Source organism: Lonchura striata, chromosome 2 (assembly GCF_050655825.1).
Source record: "Lonchura striata isolate lonStrDom1 chromosome 2, ASM5065582v1, whole genome shotgun sequence".
Lineage (NCBI taxonomy): Eukaryota > Metazoa > Chordata > Aves > Passeriformes > Estrildidae > Lonchura > Lonchura striata.
Window position 1 is genome coordinate 142,842,948 of NC_140704.1, and position 24,961 is coordinate 142,867,908.

General features: G+C 42.3%; 1 protein-coding gene across 1 annotated transcript in view; it reads right to left on the minus strand.

Annotated features, from left to right (window-relative positions):
- Window positions 1–526: 526 nt before the first annotated feature.
- The window catches only part of EXT1 (exostosin glycosyltransferase 1), a 175,663-nt gene continuing 151,228 nt past the window's right edge, over window positions 527–24,961 (minus strand). Inside the window, exons 3-11 of the mRNA XM_021546410.4 lie at window positions 23,278–23,385; window positions 19,551–19,670; window positions 13,936–14,068; window positions 12,467–12,585; window positions 11,654–11,749; window positions 8,563–8,652; window positions 4,693–4,853; window positions 3,527–3,698; window positions 527–998 (exon numbers count right to left, since the gene is read on the minus strand). Coding sequence (XP_021402085.1) covers window positions 813–998; window positions 3,527–3,698; window positions 4,693–4,853; window positions 8,563–8,652; window positions 11,654–11,749; window positions 12,467–12,585; window positions 13,936–14,068; window positions 19,551–19,670; window positions 23,278–23,385 — 1,185 coding nt within the window. The 3' untranslated portion in view covers window positions 527–812. The remainder of the gene's footprint in view (window positions 999–3,526; window positions 3,699–4,692; window positions 4,854–8,562; window positions 8,653–11,653; window positions 11,750–12,466; window positions 12,586–13,935; window positions 14,069–19,550; window positions 19,671–23,277; window positions 23,386–24,961) is intronic.

A 24,961-nucleotide genomic window follows, 5' to 3' on the forward strand; every position in this document is an offset into this window, starting at 1 on the left:
CTTGCACAGGCTCTGGGTGTCCCACAGGACCACGAGCTGGCCATGCCGACTGCCCCAGGGTGCTCTGCCATCCGTGGGCAGGGACACTCAGATGTGCCTCTCTGAGCACTAGACACGGCCCTGCAGCCCTGCTGTGCACGTGTGTCCCTGTGCTCCATGTCACGCTCCTCTCTCCCTTCAAGGCAAGGCTGATTGCCTTTAAAACACAGGTCCCCAAACAGAAGGATCTACCCTCTCATTTGGCTCCTTGGTGGTTCTCCAGTTTTCCAGCTGTCCAAAGGATTTCAGCCACAGAGGCTGCTACTGGCTTGGGGAAAACAGGAAAAAAAACATTGGTAGTAAATGAGAAATATTAATACTTCAGTTCTGTCCTGTTTGTGTTCAATTTGTTTCTGAACCTGCTGCATTTTCCCCCAGTGAGATTCCAGCGTTTAACTGTGCAGAAGAAAAGGAATGAAAATTGCATTGACAATCAAATGCATAAAAGAAAGAAATGGCAGCTCTGAAATATTCACAACCAACACAATTTTGATTAAAGAAAGAACTCTGTTTTTAATAGGGTTTTTTTTTTTTTTTGATCATTAAAAAAGTTTAAACCTGCATAGCAATCATTTCAAAAATAATTATTTAATGTTCCATAATGAAACTGTACACGACCTAGTCCCAGCGACAGCAGCGTGCCGGCGTTGGGCGCAGTCCGGAGCAGCGGGCCCCGGCACCGGGACGCGGCTGGCGGGGCCGGGCGCTCGCCGCCGGCGGCACAGTCTGGCTCCCCCACGGGCGAGGGCGGCTCGGCCCCCTCAGCAGCGTCCTCAGAGTCGTTCAATGTCTCGGTACTTCTTCCTCAGGATGGAGACCTGGTCTTTAAAGAGGACGGGGTCGAGCCTCATCTGCGAGTGGATCAGCGGCATATAGCCAAACCAGCTGGCAAAAGTGTTCATGCAGCTCTGCCGCTGGGCAAAGTGGTCGGGGTCGGCCCAGCGCGAGGCCCGGGACGTCTGTGAGGAGAGGAGAGCAGAGGTCAGAGTCGCCTTGGCACACAGGATGGCGGGGATGACGGGGATGCGCGAGCCGGGCCAGGCAGACACCGCGGTGCCCGGCCGCGCCAGGGCTCGGGGCCGCGCGGCTCTTGGCAGCTGGAACCTGCCTGGGGGGCTCAAAGAGGGGAAGAACACCCTGCCACAGCAGATCCAGCGGCGTCAGCTGCACACCCCTGACTTCCCAAGGAGAGCAGAGGACAGGGCAGCGTGGGAACATGAGCTCAACCACAAGCCAGCCTGTGGAACACACCACACAAGCAGCCCTCCCAAATCTTGTCAGTGCTCTATTTCACCCCATCCCTCACTCTTCTTTTCTTTAAACCCTTCAGCTATTTCAGAGATACAACAAGTTCTTAAAAACCACCAGGAAAAAACAGAAGGACATTGCTTTCGAGCAGAGGTGCACACCCAAGGCCAGGCCAGTTGCTGCCCATGGTCTTCAGCCATAGGAGGAAAATAAACCTGAACTTTTGCAGTTCAGATCTGCAGGAATTTATAAACAAGTAATTTCAACCAGCTTGTAACTTAGATGTCCTTATGTGCTTGGCATTACTTGTGTGTAGGTGCCCTGCAGTAAAAAAAAGCAAGGTGCTTTCAGGCCAAGTCCAGTGCATCCGACAGCACTGTTTCACAGACTCAAAAAATGGAGTCCAAGACTACATCATATTAAACTCTGACCCAAGGAAAACACCATGTAGTCTTTGATTGCATACATGCAAAATATTCTGGCATGATTTTCCAAAGTTCAGGGCAGATTTAATCCCTGTGGATGTCTATTGAAACTCGGCAGCTCTGGAAAAAAAAGGCCCTAGCGTTGTTAAAGCTGCTATTATTTTTTTTGTTTGTACCTAAAGAACATTTATAAACATAATAAAAACATTATTTAAGATAAAGTAGGAATATTGAGAGCCTAGGGTTTTTTTGTGCCACCTCCCATGCATCTCTCTATAGCACTTATGTTTCCACTATACTTTAAAACAAATATAAATTGATAAAGTCAAAGGATGTAAATTAAAACATGAATAAAAAGATAAAGTCAGGGACTTGCCAAATGACTGTGATACCAGACTTGATATTGGTCCAAGGCCTGTCCAGTTTAGCTCAAGTGGTAGGTTATAATGTGCATTGATTACAGCCTCCTGATTATACAGAGCCATTAAATAGCAAGCAAAAGCTTGTTGCTAGAGGATTATAGCAGGTATTTTGGCCATTAACACTGAATTTCCATATGACTATTCATCTCTGTCACAACACTGAGGTTATGTTAATTTTTTATTTGTCTTTCAAGGAATTATGAACATGGCCCATTACATTTCCCAAAGCTGCAGGAACAACCTGTCTTTAGAAGAGAGTTATAGTTCATGGCTGACTCAAGTCACCCGTGCTGTAAGATGAAAAATGAATGCTCAAGCTCTGCCAAACAGCCAAAGCACAGCCCTGTGGAGAGGTGAAGCTGAAGCTGGAAGCATTAGGTGCTTTCTGGATGGCACCTTCTTGTTCACAGAAGGTCTCCTGGGCACCCAGATGAGTCAGAATTGCTGGATGCTACCAAAGCTGCCGATACGTCAGCTGCAAGCACAGTGACACAGAGATAATGGAGTTTACAAACTGGCATGGCAATTCCCCAGTCAAAGATCTGAGTAATGCTACCAGGAGAAAATGGGAGGGGAAACACGAGGGCTCTTCTTTCACCTGCCCCCCTAGAAATCATGGTGCTGTTTGCACTGAGATCACAGACACCGTGGCAGCATGGATGGGAGGCTGCTCAGCATTGCAGGTTTTGCAGGATTTGCTGTTCCCCTCATTGTTCTCTCACATAGGATAGGAGGACCAGTGTCCCCACACTACCATGTATCCCTGTTACTAGAGGTACTTCTGCAATGGCAGAAAGCTTATCCAGTAACTGGAAGAGGACCTAAAGCAACTACTTCATGGCTGCTAATGAGTGATGGCATAACTGTGGGATAAAATGTTCCCTGTGGGGAAAAAACACTTGCATATCACAAATTATCTCTGTTGTGACAGTTCAGTGTCAGTGCTTGAATCACACTATGTAATTTAAAATAGCACAGGGACAGCCTGGTACATTTTATTAATTAATAATAATAATAAATAGAAAATCTTTCTAGAATTTACTTATGCTTCTAGCATTGCATGACTAGGTCTTGGAGCTAGAATACTTAATTAGAAAATTAGGGTTTAATTGGAATTCAGTCACCACAATCATCAGTTCCAGGAGTTTAGGATCACCATGAATAACACTATGTCATAGAAGTATGAAGGGAAGCAGCATTCACAGTAGATGTTTGCCAGTTTTCTTTTTTCTTCATTATAATAAGCATATCTAAAGTCTATTCACAGTTCTGCTAAACTAGAAACTTCAAAAATATTTGGCAGAATTGTATCACTCTGTAAGCCTAACCTAGAAGTGAACCTGTTACATTATCAATACACCCCAATTACTAAAACATGCTGTGATTACATACCTGTCCCATCATGGTCTCCTTATACTGTTTTTTCTGTGTGACTTTGATTGGAGGCAATTTTGTCACGGCTGACACCAAAAAATTCATTAGAATGTCCTCACAATTGGCCAGTTGGTCCACCATATTCTTTAGGCTGGCAGGCAGGTAATGAGTGTACAGGTAGTGATAATATCTGAAAACCAACAGCAGTGTTATTAATACAAGTCACTGGGCTTTCAGGTATCCAGGACATTTCCATCTCAGTTGAGACCCGAGTTTTGTACTCATCTTCCAATACAGCACTTCCTTTCTTTGATCTCACCCTCCAATAACAAGGGAAAACAAATCAGTTTTTCATCAAGACAGTAAATAGTGCTAAAGGAGAAAGAGAACATATACCTTTGTTGCAACCACATTGAAAGAAACAATGTAGGCCTAAGTATCAAGATAATGGATAAGGAGGAAGGAGAGCCCCACTGTGCTACAGTGTGATCGACAACACTGTTGAATTCATCCTCCGTATTTTCTTTCCAAACTGTTCCATTGGAAATAACTCGTATTAGAAGTGCCCTACTACTGTTCTTATTGTTGAAATTATTCTCCTTTGGGTCTATATCATCCCCTGTGGCCTGTCTTCTCCTTTGTAGGGGTGTGGATAAGAGATTCCAGAATTTTCTGTTTTATTAAATGTAGAGAGGACTTTGGTCTACTGAAGTTCTAACAACATAGGTTTTCTCCAATGTGCTGCAATATGCTGAGCTGTCACATGCTCATTGTGCTACATTTGTAGAGTAGCCAGAAGACTTTGCAGTCTGTAGCTGTCAGCCAGCACATACCCAGAGCTGGTCTGGAAGTAACCTCCTTTCTGCTATGCTACAGGCCATTCAGCCAAGCAGCTTAATGAATTTGGGAACTCTTTGAAGTATGTAATTCCTGATGTTAAAAAGAGCAGTCTGACTGCCTCAAAACACAAGTGACTTCAAAGAGACCCAACAAGTGCAGTAATGATTACCAGATCCCCAGAGCTAAACCAAGAACTAAAATTATTACCCCATAAAAAGTAGACCCACTTACTATCTTTTCACTTTTTCCCCTCCCCAGAAGAATGTTCTTCACATCCCACCCCCACCCCTCTTTACTACTTTGTTTCATACAGAAGAAGGATAGCAGATGCTCTGGATTCTTACTTGTGGTAAATAGCAGCTCCTGTCAATACCATGGAATAGTCATTAGTCCATTTGGAGGTATACCCCCACCTTTCCTTAGTGTTGTCCCAGAAGTGACTGCGTGCAGGATACCCTACAATCCTCTCTGGAAAGCTCTGCCAAACTGTAAAGGCAAAATCCACCTGTGGACAAAGATACAGTCCAAATGAATATCAAAACTGTTTCAACAAATGTCAACAAAACAAAATACTACCTCGCCACTAATTCGCAGTACAAAATCTTGGAACTGTTGCAAAACAGTAATTCTGTGTATTCATCAGTAAATTAAACTGACTGCTTGACATTTTGCCCTATAATTATGCACATTTTAATGGTTCCTGTTAAAGAGAGTCTAGAGCATCACAGCATTACATTAACATTTTCAAGTTTGCCCTTTACATATCAAACCTTTTCAAGTTACAGAAAGACTGGGTGTAGGTGCATGTATTTATACCTCGATGCAACACCAAGGGGTAATAGCCATGTGGTAAACTTAAATTTTGCACATCTTTGTACATTGCACCTACCATTTCATCACTGTTAACACAGAGTTTGGAAAATCAGGAGTCAAACACTTTAAATGGTAAAGGTGGCTTAGTGAGAATAAAACAGGCAGTCAGTGTGGAGTCCTTTTGTATTTTCCAACTGCTTTGAGCCTTCTGAAGACCATGTCAGTCATACTTTCAAGACTGTCAATATGATCAAAAAGGTTCAAGATATAGCTTAATGAAGAGGAAGATAAAATTACCATTTAGTTAAATGGCATAAGGAGCCTAAGCTTTACAAAATATGCTTTATATTGTATGAGCCACAAGAGAATGTCAAATGCTGCCAATGGCATTTTTTAATTTTATTGTCTTGCTGTAACTATTTTAATAACTCAAATCTCTGAGAATTGAGAAGTGACATTGCTACCACCCCATGATCCTACCAAACAAAATCTAGTGATATGAGGAAAGGGATGATCGAGATGAAAGGGATGATTGCAAAAGGATCATCAGCATTATATTTGAGAAGAGTTTGGTAAAAATATATATGGAAAGATTTTATCAATGGTTGGCAGTCCCTCCCCTTCAACTTAAGACTTTGGAGCTCAAGCTAGACTGAAATTTTTTAAGAATTATACACAATTCTTATTGTCCTAGTCAAACCCCCCAAAAAAAGGGCTTTGTTTCTGTGCTGCACATTAGGTTCCCCTCAGTACCAGAGGGACCTAAAACATCACTCAAAATTGTTTGAAAAGCCTTCCAAGAATGCAGTCAAAGTTAAGGGTGTAGAGGTTAGATAAAGAATAGCTGCTCTGAGAACAGTCCCATTTTGTGTTGATTACTGTCAGACTTCTCACATTTACAGTGTTTTTATGAAACAGAAGAGTCGCACATGGGCTGAAATACGAAGTTAAGGCCTGGTTATTTTCTTTAAAGTTGTTTCAAGGAATCTGAGGCCAGCCAGAAAGACAATGTGCACAAACCAGTTACCGTTGTGATAGCTCTGATCTCATCCAAATCAATACCACATGAAAGAACGGAAGGGTTTTTTCCCTGTAAAGGCCTTTCCCATAAAACATGACATCTGTTTTCTTTAGAGAAGTCTGAGATTCTCAAACTTAAATAAATAATAAAACTGGTGCACCCAGTGCCCTCTCTTGTGCTTTCAACTATCTGCCATTGCACTAGGGAGATGCACTGAAGTAAGTAACCACCCTAAAACTCCCTTTATTGAAAAAGCCCCTCAGGTCTCATCCTAAGTAATTTCCAGCAGCACTGCCACCCTCAGCTGATCACCAGGAAAACCCAGCCAAGCTGGCAGTCTCTTAAACCTCTGGATCATGACCCACACTGATTCCTAATGACTTCCCATGCACACACTCCCCTGTGCCTGTGGAACAGCTCCTCTCACAGAAGAATAACGTGGTGTTCTATGAAGAATGGAAAACCTTTACTACACTGGGGACAGACAGTCCAGAGGATGTGCCTGGTGACTGCTGCTCTTGATGGGAATGTGATTGCCTCTGACCAGGATTCTAAACTGCCTTTTCTGGGCCCTGTAGCTGTGCCACCACAACCTTCCATGAGCAGCTAGTTTCAAAGGAAATTTCACATCACATTGGTGTAAGCTGTACCGTGGGGGAAGTGAAGCAATAGAGAGTTCTCTCTTCATGGAGAGCCACCAGGCAGAGCTGCTGGTGCTGGCACCTGGCAGAGATACGCTGGAGCTGCAAGGTGGGGTCTAGCAAGACCTGGCCAGCTGGTTCTGTCTGCAGCACAGGGACCAGGGGGCTTGTAGAGCAAATACCCACTGCACAAACACACAGGATCAGCTGCAAGTTGCTCACAGGAGCAACAAAGAAAACAAAGCAAACTACCAAAGCCACAAAGAAAAGTGTAGGTTGTCTCACACAGCAACAAGTATTTGTGCTTCAAAATGTTTAGATCAAAACATGGCCAAGTGAAACGAGAAACACTATTTATTTCATAGTTCATATGTGTTCCAGAAGCCTGTATGACTCTGAAGTTTGTAGGATGAACAAATACCAGTTAAAACACAACAAAGCCTCAATTCCTCATGGACTCTACAGGCCAGATTGCTGTAAATACCCTGTCAGTGCAATGAAGTCCCTTAGAGGTATTACCAGGATACCCAGAGCAGCCGAGATGGGACCCTTCATCCTGAACAACAACCTGCTTAGGAAGTCCAGCCCAAGGAGAAATGTCTTTTATTGCTTTGGGGTTTCTTTGGACTGTACAGGGCTTTGAACACAAGTGCTTTGGCAGCAGTCATATTCTTCCTCATCTAGCAGAAACTACCAAGGTGTAACATTGGTATCAACAGGTTCAAGGTCAACTATTTCTTTCATTTTTGAAGCAAAGAGGGCTACCAAGGCTGTTTCTTCAGCAGTCTAACCACAACGCAACATATGTACAGGGGAGAAGAGCAGTTGCGATCTCATCCATTTAGAACAAATTCAGTAACATCTTAAGGTATATAGCAGTGACTGAAGACTAATGTCACGCATTTCTTCACTGATATATAAGTACTGGCAGCATCAGTGAAAGATCCCCATTACTGACAGAAATGCATTTTTATGTAGGTGAAGTGGGGAGAGCAGAATGACCATGGACATGGAGGAAAAAAGGGAAAACAAAAGAAAATCGAATTTTTCAAGCTATTCCCTGGCCATCATTAATAATGTATTTCCCAAATATTGCACTCTATATAAACTGTCATTGGTTTCCCTTGTGGTTCTCAGGAAGAGGTTCTAGAAATCAATACTCATCCCAGTTGTAAAAATTGGTTTTCTACAGTATTTTTCTTTTCTTAGTGCTATCTTGCTCTTGGCACAGACACTCGAGCACCTAAACTAGCAAAGTGCTCCAATTTTATGGGCTGACACAATGGGGAAAGAGCATTCCTCAGTAAAATCTGCACTAGGGTGGCAATGCTGTCTTCTGGAGTGATAGCAGTCGCCCTCTGCTGAAAAGCCTTCCCCCTCTACCTACATGCTCTACTGATAATACGGCGGGGGGAAGCTACCCCAGTCAGAAAAGTGAGAGCAGAATATTAAAGCTGACTGCTCTTGGCTGCCCACACCCGCCTGCAGCTATGTTACTAAAATAATAAAGAACGGAAGAACCATATGCTAATGATGAGCCAATTAACCAGGGCGAAAAGCTCTTCTGATGGCAGGCAGTGGCAGGGTTGCTTAAACAAGTGCAACACGTTACATCTGAGGAGTGTAGCAGGAAATCTTGTAACATTTGCTCGCTGGCAAAGACAAGAGAAGAGCATATCTGCTGTGCTCAGGCTGAGCCCAGGAGCCAAGCAGACTCCCAAGACGACAGAGAGCCTTACCTCGGTGGTTGAAAGCACGGTGTCCTCGTCCAGGCTCAGCACTGCGTCTGTCACTATGTTGTCGTAGGGCAGGAAGCGACTGCTCATAACCTGTGGGTATTCAAGGCAGGAAGGGGAGGAAATACAAATCACTTGAAGGACTCATTTCCAAGACAAATACTTAATTTTATTCCTCACTCTTATTTCCTCTTGTCTGAGGTACGTGGCATATTTCTGTCTGATGGAAAGGACCCTTCAGCTCAAAAGTGTGTGAAGGAATGTCATTTTTGTCAGCCCTGAAGTCAGCCTATACTTTCTGTCTGAGGATTAATTTTTGAGTAGGCCTCCCTCTTTGCAGCAGGCTGCTTTCCTTTAGTGACAAACTGCATTGGTCTGTAGTGATAATCAGATGTACCTGCAGCTTCTTTGTGGAGGGTATTTTCCCTGGGGGCTAGGACTGTCCCTCTGCTCTCCTACAGGGTGTGAGCATCAAAGGTAATGAATGCTGAGAAGGACTTTGCAGCCTTCATAAGCTTACACAGCTGGGAAACCAGAGCCCAGGCTGTGTGTGAAGGATGTAACACTACCAGGACGGTGCAACGTCCTCCATCAGAAAAGGAGAATATGCTAAAGAACTCGAGCTTTTAAAGCTCAAATCAAGCTTTATCTGCAAGAAGAATTATACAGGTATTGTAGCATTTTAAGAAGTCACATTCTTAAATGGCCTTCTAGTACCTGAAGGGAGCCTGAAAGAAGAATGGAGAGGGACGTTTTTTTAACACGATGTAGTGACAGCACAAGGGGAAATGTATTCAAACTGACAGAGAGTAGGTTTAGATTAGGTATTAGGAAAATATTCTTTACTGTGAGAGTGGTGAGGCACTGTAACAGGTTGCCCACAGAAACTGTGGATGCCCCATACCTGGGAGTGTTCAAGGCCAGGCTGCACAAGGCTCTGAGCAACCTCGTCTAGTGTGAGGTTTCTTGGTCCATGGCAGGGAGGTCAGCACTAGACAGTCTTTAAGTCCCTTCCAACTCAAGCCATTCGATATATAAAAAACATATATATAGAATAAGCTTTTTAAAGACATAGCAGGACAGTCCTCAAAGCAACAGGAAATAGATGGGAAAGCTGGGTCATAAAGATAACAGCAAGAAATGAAAATCCATATGGTTTCTTTATCAGACTAAATAGCACCTTTTGAGAACTGATGGAAGAATAACAAGGACACAACACAGTTTGTTTCCCTCATTTGCTAGGAAAAATAGCCTGGTTAGTTACTAGACTACCAATTTATTATGCCAAGAAAACACTTCAAAGGTCAAGCCCAGTAAGAGGAATCCACTGTATGGAAACAGGGACACTGAGTAGTTTTACACAACCCTCCTAATTGACATGGTCAATTCTACATACCCTGCAACCTGTTTGGGAACAAGTCTTTGGAATCTATGCCTTGATTCAGAGAAAGATCTATCTCCCTAATCAAGATGTTCACAATGTCTGCCTGGAGAGCATCCCTTCATCATTATGATGGCCTTGGTCCAGGGTGGCAGGGCTCTAATGACTCTAATGAAGAAGTGATCTAGCTGGGGCTGAGGGTTTTGCTTTGCTTGCACTAAGATGAAGCAGAGCAAGCAGCCAGCAGAAGACCTATGTTCTCATCCCTAATCTTTTACAGATTGTGCAAAAGTTTTAAATATTACAACAGTCAGGACTTGCCATGTTTTTTTTTTTACAGCTAACATACCATTTTGTAAAATGGGTGTTATAATATTTGATTTCAAGGGAAGAGTGAAGGTTTGGTAAAGGCAGACCACCATGATCAGCTGCATGAAGTACTGGTGACTGCCAGCAGGCCTTGGCCAAGTTTGGAGATGAAAAGCAGTTCCTCTGTGCAACCTTTGAACTGTGTTGCTCTGGCTCTGCAAGCTTGGTCCAAAAACACAGCTTTGCACATAAGAAGCCATTTGGCATATGCTGGGATATTAGAGGGAAGAGACTGTCCACTATAAACACACCTTTGTGTACTCAGGAGACTCATTTGTAATCTAAACAGTGCCTGGGGCCAATTTCTACAAACATTATAGAGCTGGTCAGAGATTTCTCCTCTATCTCACCTCTGCTAGTTTTACAAAAAGAAAATAAAAACACCCAAGAACATTCAAAAGGCTCAGAAATCTCTACAACCTTTCCTGGCCCTGCAGCAATTCTCCTGATACTGTTTACGTGGCTAGCTAAGGCCAGAGCCTTTAGCTGCCAACCTTGCAGGGCTCTCTGTCTCTTGTTAAGGTGACAAGGAGACAAGACCAAAGACAAGATTACAAATTCAAAATAGGATTGTACAGGCAAAGCAACTGAAAGTTCCCTTTGCCAATGTAGAGCTCTGGAGCCAGCTGACAGAGACTGCAGAGAGGTCCAGCTCAAATCTGTTTCAGATTCTAGAAGCAAGATGTCTTGCTTCTCTCAGGCCTGCATTTGGAAAGGATTCATCCACTTAAGTGAGAATTAAAAAAAACTCTTCTCATCTGATGGCATCTATTTTCACTTTGTGAAAGTACAAACAAGACATGTGTGTTGCACAGCAAGAGATGACATGGTGATTTAGTTCCCACACAAGTGTTCTATGTCCCTTCTCTTTTTTTTTTTTTTGATGGTAGCAGTACCTCTCAAGGCCATAAAAGAAGACACTTTTCAAAGGGAAGTTCTCATTTTTAACTCTGCTTTTGAGTCCGCAGCTGACCCCCAAGTCTTGCATGTGACTTCTCAGACTCAATGAGTGCAGCTGCATCACTGCTTTCATGCACCTGCAGAGAGATGGAATCTCCTACGATGGGGTCAGCACTTTCTGCTGGTGGGGTCACATTTCAAAACTGGGTCCTACCAGTGAATCCCAGATTCAAGGCACTAATTGTCATGCTGACGATTTCTGAGTGCACAGGGCCCATGCATGAAACACGAATCTGCAACTAAGCTGGTACAAAAGGCCAAGGAATAGAAGGGAGCTGTCATTTTGTTGAGAACTACAAAGCTTTCACCAAAGCTGCTGAAAAAATAAATTCCCATCCCGTCAGAGAATGTAGGCAACCTTTTACCATTATCCTCTCCACCTACCTTGCTTTCTCCTTCAATGACTATGACAGGCACAGAAGTGGCAGGCCAGCGGTGTTTGGCTGGGAGGGGTTTATCACAATTCCATAAAACAATAATCTGAAAGAGAATATTGGACCATGATCAAAGACATTTGTGGCAATGTGGCCCATATTCTAAGGTCTCAGATTTCCATACAGACATGTTAAATTCAGGTTAGGATTTTCAAAATGAAAAGCAATGAAACAAATCTGCACAAAAATAACACTTCTTACATTGATTTCACCCAAGATGGCTACTTATAATACTTATATACTTTGCCTCTCAGGCAAATATAGGCTGGATAGGAACTTGGGAAGTCTCTGTCTCAGCCATGTGATACAGATGTGACTGATTTTCTGTGGCTCTCATTAAAGGCAAAACTGCTTGTGACACTCCACTGCAAGAGGGTGCTCCTATTGAACTCCTCAGAGTTTTTATTTAGATAAGCCAAAATCCTGGCACTGATGAGATTAAAAGTCACAGTGGGAGGAAGGAATATCATGCAATGGCTCTAGAGGCATAGGCATCCTTGTGCAGTTTGCAGCACACACAATGCTGGTCATTAAAGTGCATTCATTATTTTACCTGTCTCACGTAACAATGGGTTTAATTACTATCTCTATTCCACTTCCATTATACTCAGAGTTTTTATTTCCCATGCATGTAGGTCACAGACAGTAGAAATCTCAGAGGAAAGAAACATCAGAATTGAAACAGGGCTGAGTCACTAGGCTCCACATTCCTGGCAGAGTGGTTTGTCTCTGCTGTGACTGACAGGCAAACAGTGCTGCTTACCTGTGCACAGTACTGGGACTTGGCTACAGCAACCAGGAGTTTCAGCACAGGCTGAGACTGGGAAACCAGGGGAGTTACTGCATGGATAACGGCAGTGAATGTGGAAAGAGGCTTCAGACCTGAAGTGAAGAGACACGTGTTCAGTAAAGACAAAATTGCCCCAGTTATTACAGATTAAAGGACTTTCGGGGATGGAAAAAACAATCTGCACTTAATGCAAACCTTGCCAGGTTTTTTTAGGTCATCTCCCTTCCTCTTAGATACCAGATGCTTCAGAGGAGATCACACTTCCCTTTAACTCCCACTCTGCGCCTTTAACTTCCACTCTGAAATACTGGACTCCAAAACAATTATTTCCTTTTCTTACTCACTGTTTCCACAGATGTTCTGTTATCTCTTTTTTTTATCCAGTTTGTCCCACAATATTGACATCTAGTTTGTTCAGCCAAATGTCTTCCTCGACAAAGGCTCTGCTTTGCTGCCTGGCTCTGGATGCTTGATGTTTTTTAAAGATTATCTTCACAAATTCCAGAAGCTTATTCATTTCCCCCAGTTCCATTACAGCCTCTGTCAGATTTTTGCTCTTTCTGGGTTGATTCCTATCCACATGCATCTTCAATTACATTCTGAGTTGATAATTCTGCTTGCATCCTTGCCTTCCATTTTTAAATTTTTGTCTTGCTATGATTTGCTTTTTTGCCTGGAATAACACATCCTACTAGTGCCTATCCTTCATTACTGCTCTCAACCTTATCTAAATTTATCAGTGTGGGGGGATCATAGTTGTTTTTCATCAGAATTAGCACAGAAACCTTCTTCTCTCTTTTTTACCACAGTAACTGTCAATTTTTAGCAGGTGAACAGTACAGATCCACACAAGTGGGATGGCACAGGCTGAGCCAAAAGTAGCAGCAGTCTGCCAAGCAGGTTCCCTTCAGCCTGGAGGCACATTTGCCTGCAGAACTCATTGTCCAAGCTCTGCTCCAGGAAAAAGCCATGAACCTAAGCCCTATTCATTCCTTCTAGTGAGATTCATATGAAGACACAGAATGCAGAGTAAATCCGTATCAAGTGTGCACTCCAATAAAAAGTGTCCTGGGTAAATTACCACTTTTCCAATTTTCCAAGAACAAATAAAAAAAGAAAGGAAAAAGCTATTCCTCTTATGTCCCCTCGGGCCATTAATGGGTCAGCAACTCAGGCATTAATTACCAGTAACTGAAAAGTATGAAGGAACATACGGGTTTTTTTTAAAACAATCTCTGCAAGCAAGAGGCACATGATGCATGTTGATGAGTCAGAGATGTTACAATCTACAGTGGGCAATGAAGATTGAGACAGGATAAATGAAAGGTATCATTAACTAGAAATGAATGGTAAGTCACTTGGCACATGCTACTCAAAGACAAAACTTCAAAATTCCACTAGAAATTCCAGATGCTACTACATTATAGCAAGGATTCACTCACCAAGATTAGCATAGTAGTAAGGAAAATCTCCCAGATATGAGGAATATTGTGGCAGTACAAATAACCCTCCAGGATGTTTGTTCCATATTAAGCTGTTACGTGATATGTGCTTAAATATTCTGTCCTGAATAATCTGGAAAACAAGAGAAATAATGATTTTTAAATAGACTGTCATAGTCACTGGTAGAAGCTTCAGGGACTCCAGCTGACTGGAATCATCACCCATTCTGCAAAAAGCTGAGGCACACAAATTACTAGACACTCCTCCTTGATCTCTTTTAAAAGGACTCAGAACCTGCACACTGACACCACTTCAGCAGCACAGGCTTTGTGCCATAGGTTTTAGAGCACCTGATTAGTCTCTCTGGACATGGGGATCATACAATTTATTGCATTTTATATTTCAAGTCAAATAGTTTGTCTATTTGAGTATCTTAGCAGTTGTAAGCCTGATTAGTTCACTGTCAGCTTTACTATCCAGAACTCAAAGAAGATAATTATTTGAAGATAGCACTAAAAAGTTAGGTAATATTAGGAGATAAGAAGAGTATTCAAAACCAAAAAGACTTTCAGCAAATCAGGCTGCACTAACTGTTAATTTTTTCTTAATTATAAAGGGATATTAGCATTCAGATACATCACTGATTCCATGTCTTAGTTCTGTAACAGTTCCTTGCTGGATGAAACAGATGATCTTTTCACAACTACTGTCTGACCCTATAGGGGGCCAAAACCAGATTCCTAGATTTTTAAGGTCAGAACAGATTGCTAGGTCATCTACTTTATCACCTAGAATACCACAAGCAAAAAAAGAAAAAAAGATACCAGGCTGTACAATTAGTTTGTATTTATGAAATTACAGTTGCTTCACATTGGATGCCTGATTGCAGGAACAAGAGTGATTCTTACACTGATGGGAAATTCTTTAAACTTCCTGCAAAGGCATAACAAGATTCAGTGGTGGGAATTTCTAATAGGACAATTTCAGCCTCCAAAGGTGCAACTTTCTAAGTGCAGTACACTCTTGAGCCACATACTCTTACAGATTTGCCTTCCCTTGGAGCATTAGAAGTTAGCAGGTCTGGAGATGGAATGCTGCAAAGGGCCAGTGGGTGATGAAGGATGAATTTTCCCCCAAGCTGGCTAAGCAGGAATACCTTGCCTTCTTCTGCAGCTCACCTTTTGTTATCTTCCAAGGAGGTTTTCATGTAACTGGTAGTTTATGCAGTGCATAGGGCTTGAGTGGCAAGAACATGTTGATTGTTCTAACCCATGTCTCTGGCCTTAACATAGATGTATCTGAGTGAAACTTCATGTCTCTGAACCTGGACTGAAGTGTAGGAAAACCAAAAAACAAGCAAAAAGACCCAGCACAAGAAGAACAAAAGCAACTGCTGCAGTCTAAACAAGCTAAAATCTCTGTAAGCTACTAAGTTCAGGGACATTTGGTCAATACATTAATAAGTATTGCTACAAGCAGAGGTTTTCCTGGAATTTTTGATTTGCCATGACAAGAAAAGATTAAAACACCAGTTACATTGTGTTAGACAATCCACAGCTGGTGGTAATACATGTACTGCTAAACTGGGGCAGATGTTAAATGCAAGCTTTTCTGAATTTTGCCTACAGCCAATTACCATAGCTAATATGCAGTAATTTACTCACATGAGTAAGTTAATTTAACTTTTTCGTTTGGAATAACAGACTTAGGACCGTAATGCCATCACTGACAAGAATGTATGTGAATATTTCTAGTTGAGAAGTTAGGTGTAAGAGTTGTCAGATCGCCCATATGGCAGTGGGGACAGGAGAAAATACAGACAATGACTGCTGTTTACCCAACTGCAAGTTATGCCACTAAACAAGAGAGAACCTGGAAAGTATTTATTTTTGAGTGTTTACCACAAAGCATAAATACTACAGCTCCTCCATCTTGCTGTCTCAGAACTGGGGCAGAATTGGACAAGTAGAAGTCTGTAAATTTGCCTGGTGAGGAGGTTTACAAAGGCAGTGGAGTTTTCCTGGGCACTGGTAGCCAACAAGGCTGCAAGGCAAACACGTGGCTTGTGTTGAAGACCTCATCGTGCCCGGAGTGCAGCTCCAGTGTGGCAGGGTCCTGGTGCCACTGCAGCACTGGCTGCCTTGGGAGCCCCTGAGCCCCACAAACCTCACCAGTGTGCCCCTGCATCCTCCTGGGGAGCTGGGTCACCACAGCAAAAAAATGGATCACTAATTCATCACCCTCTTGGGCCTACATACGAAAGCCAGCAGTCTCTCAGGACAGACAGGGAAAACCTGGCAGAAAGAGAACTAAAAAGTGTAAAAAAAACCATGGAAGACACCAAGGAATTAAAAAGTACAGTGTACAGTGTTGCACATATTGCAGAGACAGCATCTACTTGGTTTCTCCAATGATGAGGCATGACAGGAAGTTTAATAAGAGAAGAAGGGGTTAGGATCTCTGGCAAGATCTCCTTTTTCTTTTTGGAATGCATTAATAGTCCAATATTTTTGTCTTGCTCACCCTCACACTTCAAAAAGTTCACATATTGTCGTAATCATTTCTGCTTTTCAACAGGCCCTAGCCAAGCATCCAGCATTTCTTTTTTGTACTTTGTGCTGTCCCTCTCCCCTTTTCTTCCTGAGTGGAGGACTCGGCATGCTGTGCAGGGATGTTTTGGGTTTGCTTCAAGAGAAGATGAAGCTGAAGAAGTGCAGATATGCTGGAACATGCATCTGATGGTGGCTGCAGCAGCCCACTGCTGCACTGCCAGAGCTCCCACTCACCAGCATGCAGCAGGCACTTGTGAGCATCACTGCCTAACCCACATCTTGGCCAAGACACTGGGCAGCTCCTCTGTGCCTGCCACAGGGGCTTGCTGGCCAAATGATTCAAACATCTTATTTTGGGCTATCAGCTGCTTGGCTTAGGCCACTGTGCTGGGATAGAGTTCATTTTCTTCACAGTGGCTGCTATGGGGTTATGGTTTGGGTTTGTGTTAAACACAGAGTTGACACTCTAGAGATGTTTTTGTTATTCCTGAGCAGAGCTTGCAGAGAGCCAAGGCCTTTTCTGCTTTTCATACAGCCTTGGTGGTGAGGAAACTGGGGGTGCCTGGAAAGCTGGGAGGAGACACAGCCAGCACAGGTGATCCAAACTGGCCTAAAGGAAATTCCAGACCATATGACATCATGCTCAGGATATAAAGTGGGAGGAAGAAGGAGGAAGAGGAAGACATTTGGAATGATGGTGTTTATTTTCTCAAGTCACCATTACACGTGATGGGGCCCTGCTCTCCTGGAGATGGTTGAACACCTGCCTGTCCCTGGGAAGCAGTGACTTAATTCCTTGTTTTGCTTCATTTTTTATGTAGCTTTTGCTTTCCCTATAAAATGGTATTTATCTCAACCCATGAGTTTTCTGGCTTTTATCCTTCCAGTTCCCTCCCTGACCCTACTGGTGGGAGACCAAATGGGCAGCTCCCTGGGGCTTGGCTCCTGGCTGGGGTTAAACCACAATCAACACCAAATGCTGTGAGATGATCAAAGAACTTAAAATGTGATTTAAGGCTTCCAGAGGTATGCAGAAAGAAGGGCTGTAATGCCCTTGCAGGCATCTGATTTGGTGAAGACTTTGTCTGGGCTGATATCCTCAGACAGGAACATACAATGGCACTGAAGTTAGTAGGCAAGTGATTATTCTGATGATATCTAGAATCATCAGAACACTGACACAACAGTATTACAACAGAAGATGGATCACATCCATAAAAAAAAAATCCTGCTAGGAATTTACTTCCAGGCAATATATTTTAAGAAGAGGATATACTGCTTGCAGGTTTCAGGCAACAAAAGTCACTCTCAACTGTATTAATCCTTTCCTGAGAAAAGTTAACTTGGGACTTTACTCAGGCAAGTTGAAATGTGAAATGAGTGAAAAGAAAATAATCCCTCTTAGCTGTCTCAAAAGATTGAGAGTACTGAATTAAAAAACAACAACAACAAAAAAAGTCTCAGACAAAAATCAGTCTCCCAAACAGATGAAAAAACCCAGAACATCAACACCAGGCATACATTAATTGGTTTCATTAAACTAAATCTTCTGGGAAGACTTTTGTCTTCACTTTGTTTTTTCTGCTCTGAGCAGAAACTCCAGCTTGCTGGTTATTCATCTGCTTCAGCTGTAGCAGTTTTGCTGTCCCTTGGGCTCCTGAAACCACATGGGCCAATGTATCCCAAAGCAGCAGTAAAGACACCTGTGTGAGCACTGGAGCTTGAGATGGACACCAAGGCTGTGGGAGCTGCAGGTTATGTGCCCTGGAGCAGGGCACAGCACAGGCAGGAGAGGGCAGTGGGGAGAGCCGTGTGCCCCTGTCCTTTTAGCAATCCCTAACAATAACAGGGCACATGCAGGGAAGGCAGAGGATGCCTGAGGCACCTGACGGACCCTAGGAGCACTTCTTTAAGGGTTAATTAAATTGTGAGCAATGGCACATGGTCTTCCATCTTTGTGAGTCTGATCCTGGTGTGGGCTGTGGTAATTATCACTACCTCATCAGTGCTTAGGAGGAGTTTGAGGATGAAGAGCAGTTCCTAACAGGCAGCACAGATGAAGACATGCTCTTCTGAGGGCAATGGGAGCATTGTGAAGAGAGCTATGCCAGGGGCTCCGCAAATATTCCCTGGCTGGTTTTCTTCACTGGCATGGAAAAACCTAAGGGACTGCCTTGCAGCAGCTGGAGGTTGATCAGCCATGGGCACTCATTTGCAGTTTTCAGGGGGAAGCAGGTACAGCAGGAAATGTGGAGCCTTAATAACTGTGCATTACAACTGTGCACAAAGACAGGTGCAATTGCAGAAGCATTAGCATAAGACGAATGCATTTGCACCTACAAAGTGAGCCCCTTTCAGTGGTGCAAAAGTGTCAAGAATTTATGTGAAAAACTGCAAAACAGTTAGAGAAGAAACCTGCTTTTGAAATTGCAGCTTGGGCCCTACTTCTGAAGAGTCTTTCATCTTTCCTCTGCCTCTGAATTCAGAAAGGATTCTCTCCACATTCGACATCATCTGTCTCCCCTTTTAAAAGCAGTCTAATTATGATTATATATTAATAATTTATAAGAATGATCAGGCCTTTCCCTTCTCCTGTGTGTGAAGATAAGACATAGCATTTACAACCCCCCCTTTTTCTTGAGCCAGATCAATACCCCCATCACAAGGGATCAAAATGTTAAGGAAAAGTCAAGGAGGAGCTTTACAGTAGCATTATTTCCAAAAAGAATTCCAGAAAGGTTTCTTAAGAAATACATTTACTACCAATGACAAGGATAGTGATTCATAAGCCATAAAGCCTTGCAAAGTCAAGATCACACATGACAACTTTTCCATGTGTTGGGTAGCTCCCATTTTTCACTGTGTCACTTTCCTAATGTGGATTCCGATAATGAAGCAAGTATTTCCTTAGGGGAGAAAACTCATCAAGATGCTGAGCTTTTTTCCCAGTGACCAATTGCATGTCATGAAAACCAAGGTCTGAAGCCAGCTGAGGACAGGAGAAGGTGGACAGGTATGGAAATCTCGCTGCTTGGCAAGGTCCCAGACAAATTTTTACTCACCTCTAGTGTAGTCAATACAATCTTCTCAACTGAAGAAAAATAAGCCTCCCACAAGAACTGTGTCTGCTGTCTAAGTGCTAGGATTTTATCCTGATGGATAGACCTGATTGTAGAAGGAATCTGTAATACAAGATGTAATACAGTGAGAAGCTTTAGAAACAACACAATCTCATCAAATTAATATCCTGCTGATAAGCCCTCTTCTCCATTAGAAGGTTGTACAGCTTCAGCACTCCTGTCCAACGGAGATGTGTGTCAACAATTAAAGCCTTGATGTAAAACAAATGAGACACAACCCTTTATAACCTCTGATACTGAATATATTAATTTTTTAAAATCTGCTTTCTTTTAGTTTTTGATTGTTTACAGTAACAAGAAGTGTGGCATAGTAAGGAGCTCCTCCATGCAGCCTGCACACTTTTCATCCCACAAAATTCTTCATGGACTAGTATTTTAACAACTTAGTACCTGCAGGGGTTGAGATTCAACAATAATCCCCACATTCCAAGCATATTAATGGGGTCTGGAATTGCATGGATCACAGCATGGCAACACTAAGTGTCCTAAGGAAAACATAGCAATACCTTAAGTAAGACTGCACTTTTTAGGAGCTGGTGGATCAAATTGCATTTTAATATTTACCTTAGGTGGAAAAAATAACATCTTCTGCAACATCTGGTATTCACAAGGGAAAACAGTGCTTGTTCATGCCCTCTTTCCATAATCTACACATTAATTGTTGTATAAGCTGCCTTACAAATAAACCCTAAATTGTCCTGCTGCAGGACTTTTCCATTAAAAAATGTAACTGTTCACTAGATCAGAAGGGAAGGGCTTCATGTCTACATCTTTCACCATCCCCATGTCTTTCTCGAAACTAAGGTGTTTGGAGACTTTTTCAACTTAGGACATTGATCAAGGCCTCCAGTACAACTTGGACAATGCAAGGTGACATTATCAATGGGATTTAACTGAAGTTTGCTTCAGTGATGAGAGCTAGTCACAGCACAAGAAAGGCATTTAGAATATGTTGCTGCTTTGTGCACATCTTTTTCTAGAAATGACCAGTTGTCTTGTTGCACCTACACTTTTGTGATTTCTAACTGGAATCACAGAATTTTTTAAGTTGGAAAACACCTCTAAGCTCATCAAGTCCAACCACTAAATTACACGAACTTGTTCTCAGACACTGGTTTCTCATGAATCTTTTACCGCAGTCATTAGTTTTAAAAGCAAATACCTAGGCTGTGTATTTGGTCCTTGTGCATTTCAGCTTACTCTGAAGTTTGCCTGCATCCCACCACATTCAACCCTTTCCTGACCAAAACATACTCTGCCTATTCCTAAAATATTCTGAGAAGAGGCAGTGATCATTATTTGCTTTCACGTGTTCCTAAATGAAATGATTTCCCATGAAACCTCTTTCCTGAAAAAAATTTGCAACTTTAAAAATTTACATGTAAAAAATTTTCACAAGAACCAGCAAATTCTTTACTTGCAGAGTTTGCAACCAGGTCTGGACACTTTGTCCATGGCTGCACTGAGCACAGTGTCAGATGGGCCAATATTTGCTCTCTCAGCCCTTCAACTCTTAGACCATCATCTTAGAGACACTGCTAATATAATACAGACTGGGCTTATGAGAGAGTTAGCACTGCAGCACGGTGGAGCAGAAGAAAATGGTCAGACAGTCCAAGATGCTACTTTATTTCCCTTCCTTATAGGCCCTTTAAGTAAAATATAGGTCTTCAGGTAATATACTCCCTGCAAAAGCAGTATTAAAGACAGAACCTGAAAACATGTATTAGCACATATCTAAGAGATAGAAGGATAATAAACATTACCTGTACTGGCTGCACAGATGTGTATTAATCATATCTAGAACCATTATTAGTAGCAAAGACAAGATTTAAGTCACTTCTTAGTGGCAATACAGAATTTTCTCAACAAACATTTAATTGCAATATGTGCAACCTTGTGTAGTGTGTGTGCATACACGTGTAATCCACCCATAAAATCAATACTCAATCCCCACTACACCTTTTGAAAGGGAATGCTGCTCTAACTATGAAGGTTACTACACGAAGTTATGATTTTACACACCATACCATGCTCCTGGGTGCCAGCAAACAGTGTCAAGGTTAAAAAGAGCCTTGATGGGGGCTTTGTTACAACAGCTGGAAAGAAAAATCAGAGCTCCCATTTTAAATGCATTTTCCTATTAATCTACTTGTCCAGAAAGACAGGTGGGGAAAATGATGTATTAATACTAATCCAGCATGATTACATTGGAATTATTAGAACTTTAATAAAAAGGTCATTTCGGCAATGAGTAGGGGGGAGGGAAAAACCACCCTGCATAAATAAATGCAGAAAAGCTCCCAGCACTATGATGAGGATAATATGCAAATAAAAACATCCGAGTTGCTCTCAAACAGGAAATGAAAAACTGTAACATAACAAAAACATTTCCCAGAGCAGACATTCAGGCCCTCTGCCAGCTCTTTAAAAACACTGTTAATAACAGTGCAGTAGCTGCTCAATATGGAAGCAGCTGTGTGAAGTGAACGAATGGCACGTTACCGGAAAACATGAAGATCAGCAAATTATTATTATTTAAAAAGAGACATAATTTTGCTCAGAAAAAAATGTGCTGTCCACAGAAGCAAAAATCAAATGCCCCTTTTATATTTGCAGCTTGTATGACATTAAGTAGAATAGGCACCACATTGCAAGTCATGCTAGGCTAGCTCTTCACAAATATTTACTTCCTTAGACAAGTTAACAGCCATGTGATGACATTGCAAAGATAGTTTGTTCTGGGGTGCCACCACACCTGTACTTTTGAGGGCTTCTCTCTGTGGAGGACACTAAATTCAAGGATCAAAACCAAAAAATATTGCTTTTAGTGGCTAATTTGTGTTTATCCCAGATCTTGTGGATCTCAGCATTATGCTGGGCAATGGCACTTTGGAAAAAACAATTTTTCAATAACTTCTCCTAACATGAACTTCTCTGCAGAATGTACAGAATATATGTAAGTCGGACTGTAATACCCACTAATGTAGCTGAAAAAAACCAAAACAACCATAGTGCATTTAAAACCAAAGTAGATGTTGAAAGTAGCAGGGAATTTGTAACTTCTCAGCCCACTTTTGTTCCATGACCGCATGATTAACAATAAGTGATACGAACACTGCTTTAGAAAGCAATGCTACATGGTCTATACATCAGAAAAGGGACAGATTCTGCTTCCCACCAAATTGTTAGATAATAACTCCTGCCTGAGAAAATAACTGCTTTCCTGAGGATATCCCTGAGGATAAACTATTTTTTAAGGACTGGGCCAGAATCCACCCTCAAATGTTTTCCCCTTTCATCACAGTACCTGGGCAGGTCTACCTCAGATTGCCACCTAAGTGCTCCACACCAGAAGAGGTTTTTTTAATTTTTTTTTTTAATTTTTATTTTATTTTTTTATTTTTGCTCTTTGCAAAAATAGAAGTCTTCTGCACTTAAGAATGTGGCGTGGTGGCTGCAATGACCTTCAGGTCAAATAATGAATGATGTCATATTAAACGAGTTCACAGCCAGTCTGACACAGACAATCCCTTCATGATAAAAAAATCTTTTACAACCCTGACCTTTTGGATTCATCTTCCCCGTCCATTTAGATGGTGGCAGCAATAATCAAGTGATCTGCTGAGGGCCGCGGTCTCTCTCTTACCTGTAATAACAATCTCTCATCGCCTATGATGGCAGCTTGGTTCCAGTCAATCACTTCCGAGAACGGCAACTCCCATCCGTTGCTGAGCATGACCGGGACGCAGGCAGCCTGTGGGCACAGAGGCACGGCCACCGTCAGCAGCTGCCCGCCAGCAGGGCAGCTCCAGCTTCCCACCAACACCCTGACCCCGTTCTCTGCACAAGCTCAGGTGAGGCAACATTGCAGAGAGCACCAGAAGCCACAGCAGGGCAGCCCAAGTGTTTATAGTTTTCCATTTTGGGTTTATTCATATGCATTGAAAGGTGGGGTTTGCAGGGACAGTGGCATTTGCAATCTGGTGCTTATGCTGCCAGGGAAGGGCAGAACTGTTCAGTGCGGTGGAAGGAACACTGGAGAATTTAATACAAAATGATGGCCTTCCTTGCTGCTTTGTGAACCACTTAGCAGGAAGCAACTTCCCTAACTTTTATAGTACATTGCTGACAACTCAACAGAAAATACAGATGGTATTTAACTCCTCACCACCTTTCCCATGTTTGGTATCAACTCTCCTATCATGTTTGGTATCAACTCTCCAAATAGAGGTAACTGCACAAATATAACTCATCTGTCATCACCTGTCAACAAAAATAAGAATTGTTGTATGTCCTAAAACAAAAAGCATACAAGCTTAGTCTCTATTTCTTACCAGAATGATCTGTGTACACTAATTAAACTTTTACAAGTATTACAAGTTCTTCTGCACTGGCAGTTTGTGAATACTTAGCAAATAGGTCAGTATTTTCATAAACAAATAATCACCACTATGGTCAGTTCAATCACAACATAAGATCCAAAACAAACACCTTCTGATGTGATGAAATAACCTAGCCCCAGAGGATTTATATCAAACCTGTGCTCTGGTTCAGTTTATTTTGGATCAAACCAAGCTTAAGTGCTCTAAGTTTGGTCCAGACTAGGGTTCATATCTCCCAAAAAGATGGTATGAAGGGGAACGTTTCAAACTGCTGTACCTTCCTGGGTAAGGTTTATCATGCACAGGTCAAGTCTACATTACAGCAGTGATTATTATATGTAAACAACTCTGATCTTCTGTAAGGAATTACATCACTGCATGAAAAAAGCCAACCAGAAAACACTTAGTAATGTGTTTCATGTTTAAAACATTGCAGAAATGTGGATTAGGAATTTCAGCATCACCTGGATCCAGACAGAAACTGGGAATATATCATTATTGCTGAATACTGCAGGTAGCCTGATAGCAAAATCCTCAGTTGCCTACATTTTATTATTGACCAGGAGCCCACAAGTCCTGTGCAGTGAGGTACACTCCCTACTTTCTCCTCTTGAGCTGATGTATCTAACAGAAGCTGCATAACTTTGAGCCCAGACGAGAGAAGAGCTGAGGAGTGCTCTTCAGGAGGATCTGAAGTGACTTGTCATCTCACATAAGCCAGTCTCACTTCTGCCTCTGAAGAGACTGGCACGAGAACAGCACTTTTCAGGCTATTAATCTTCTTTTTAGTAGGAGAAAGTGGGGAGAGACAGTCCAGAACTTGGATCTCAAATTTGATTGCAAGTGCAGGGTTCAGTGGTTACACCTATGTGTCCAGAGCATGTAGGGTATCCAAAAAACCCATCAGAGGCAGGCAGACATGACACAGGATCTACTGGAGTCCTTCTG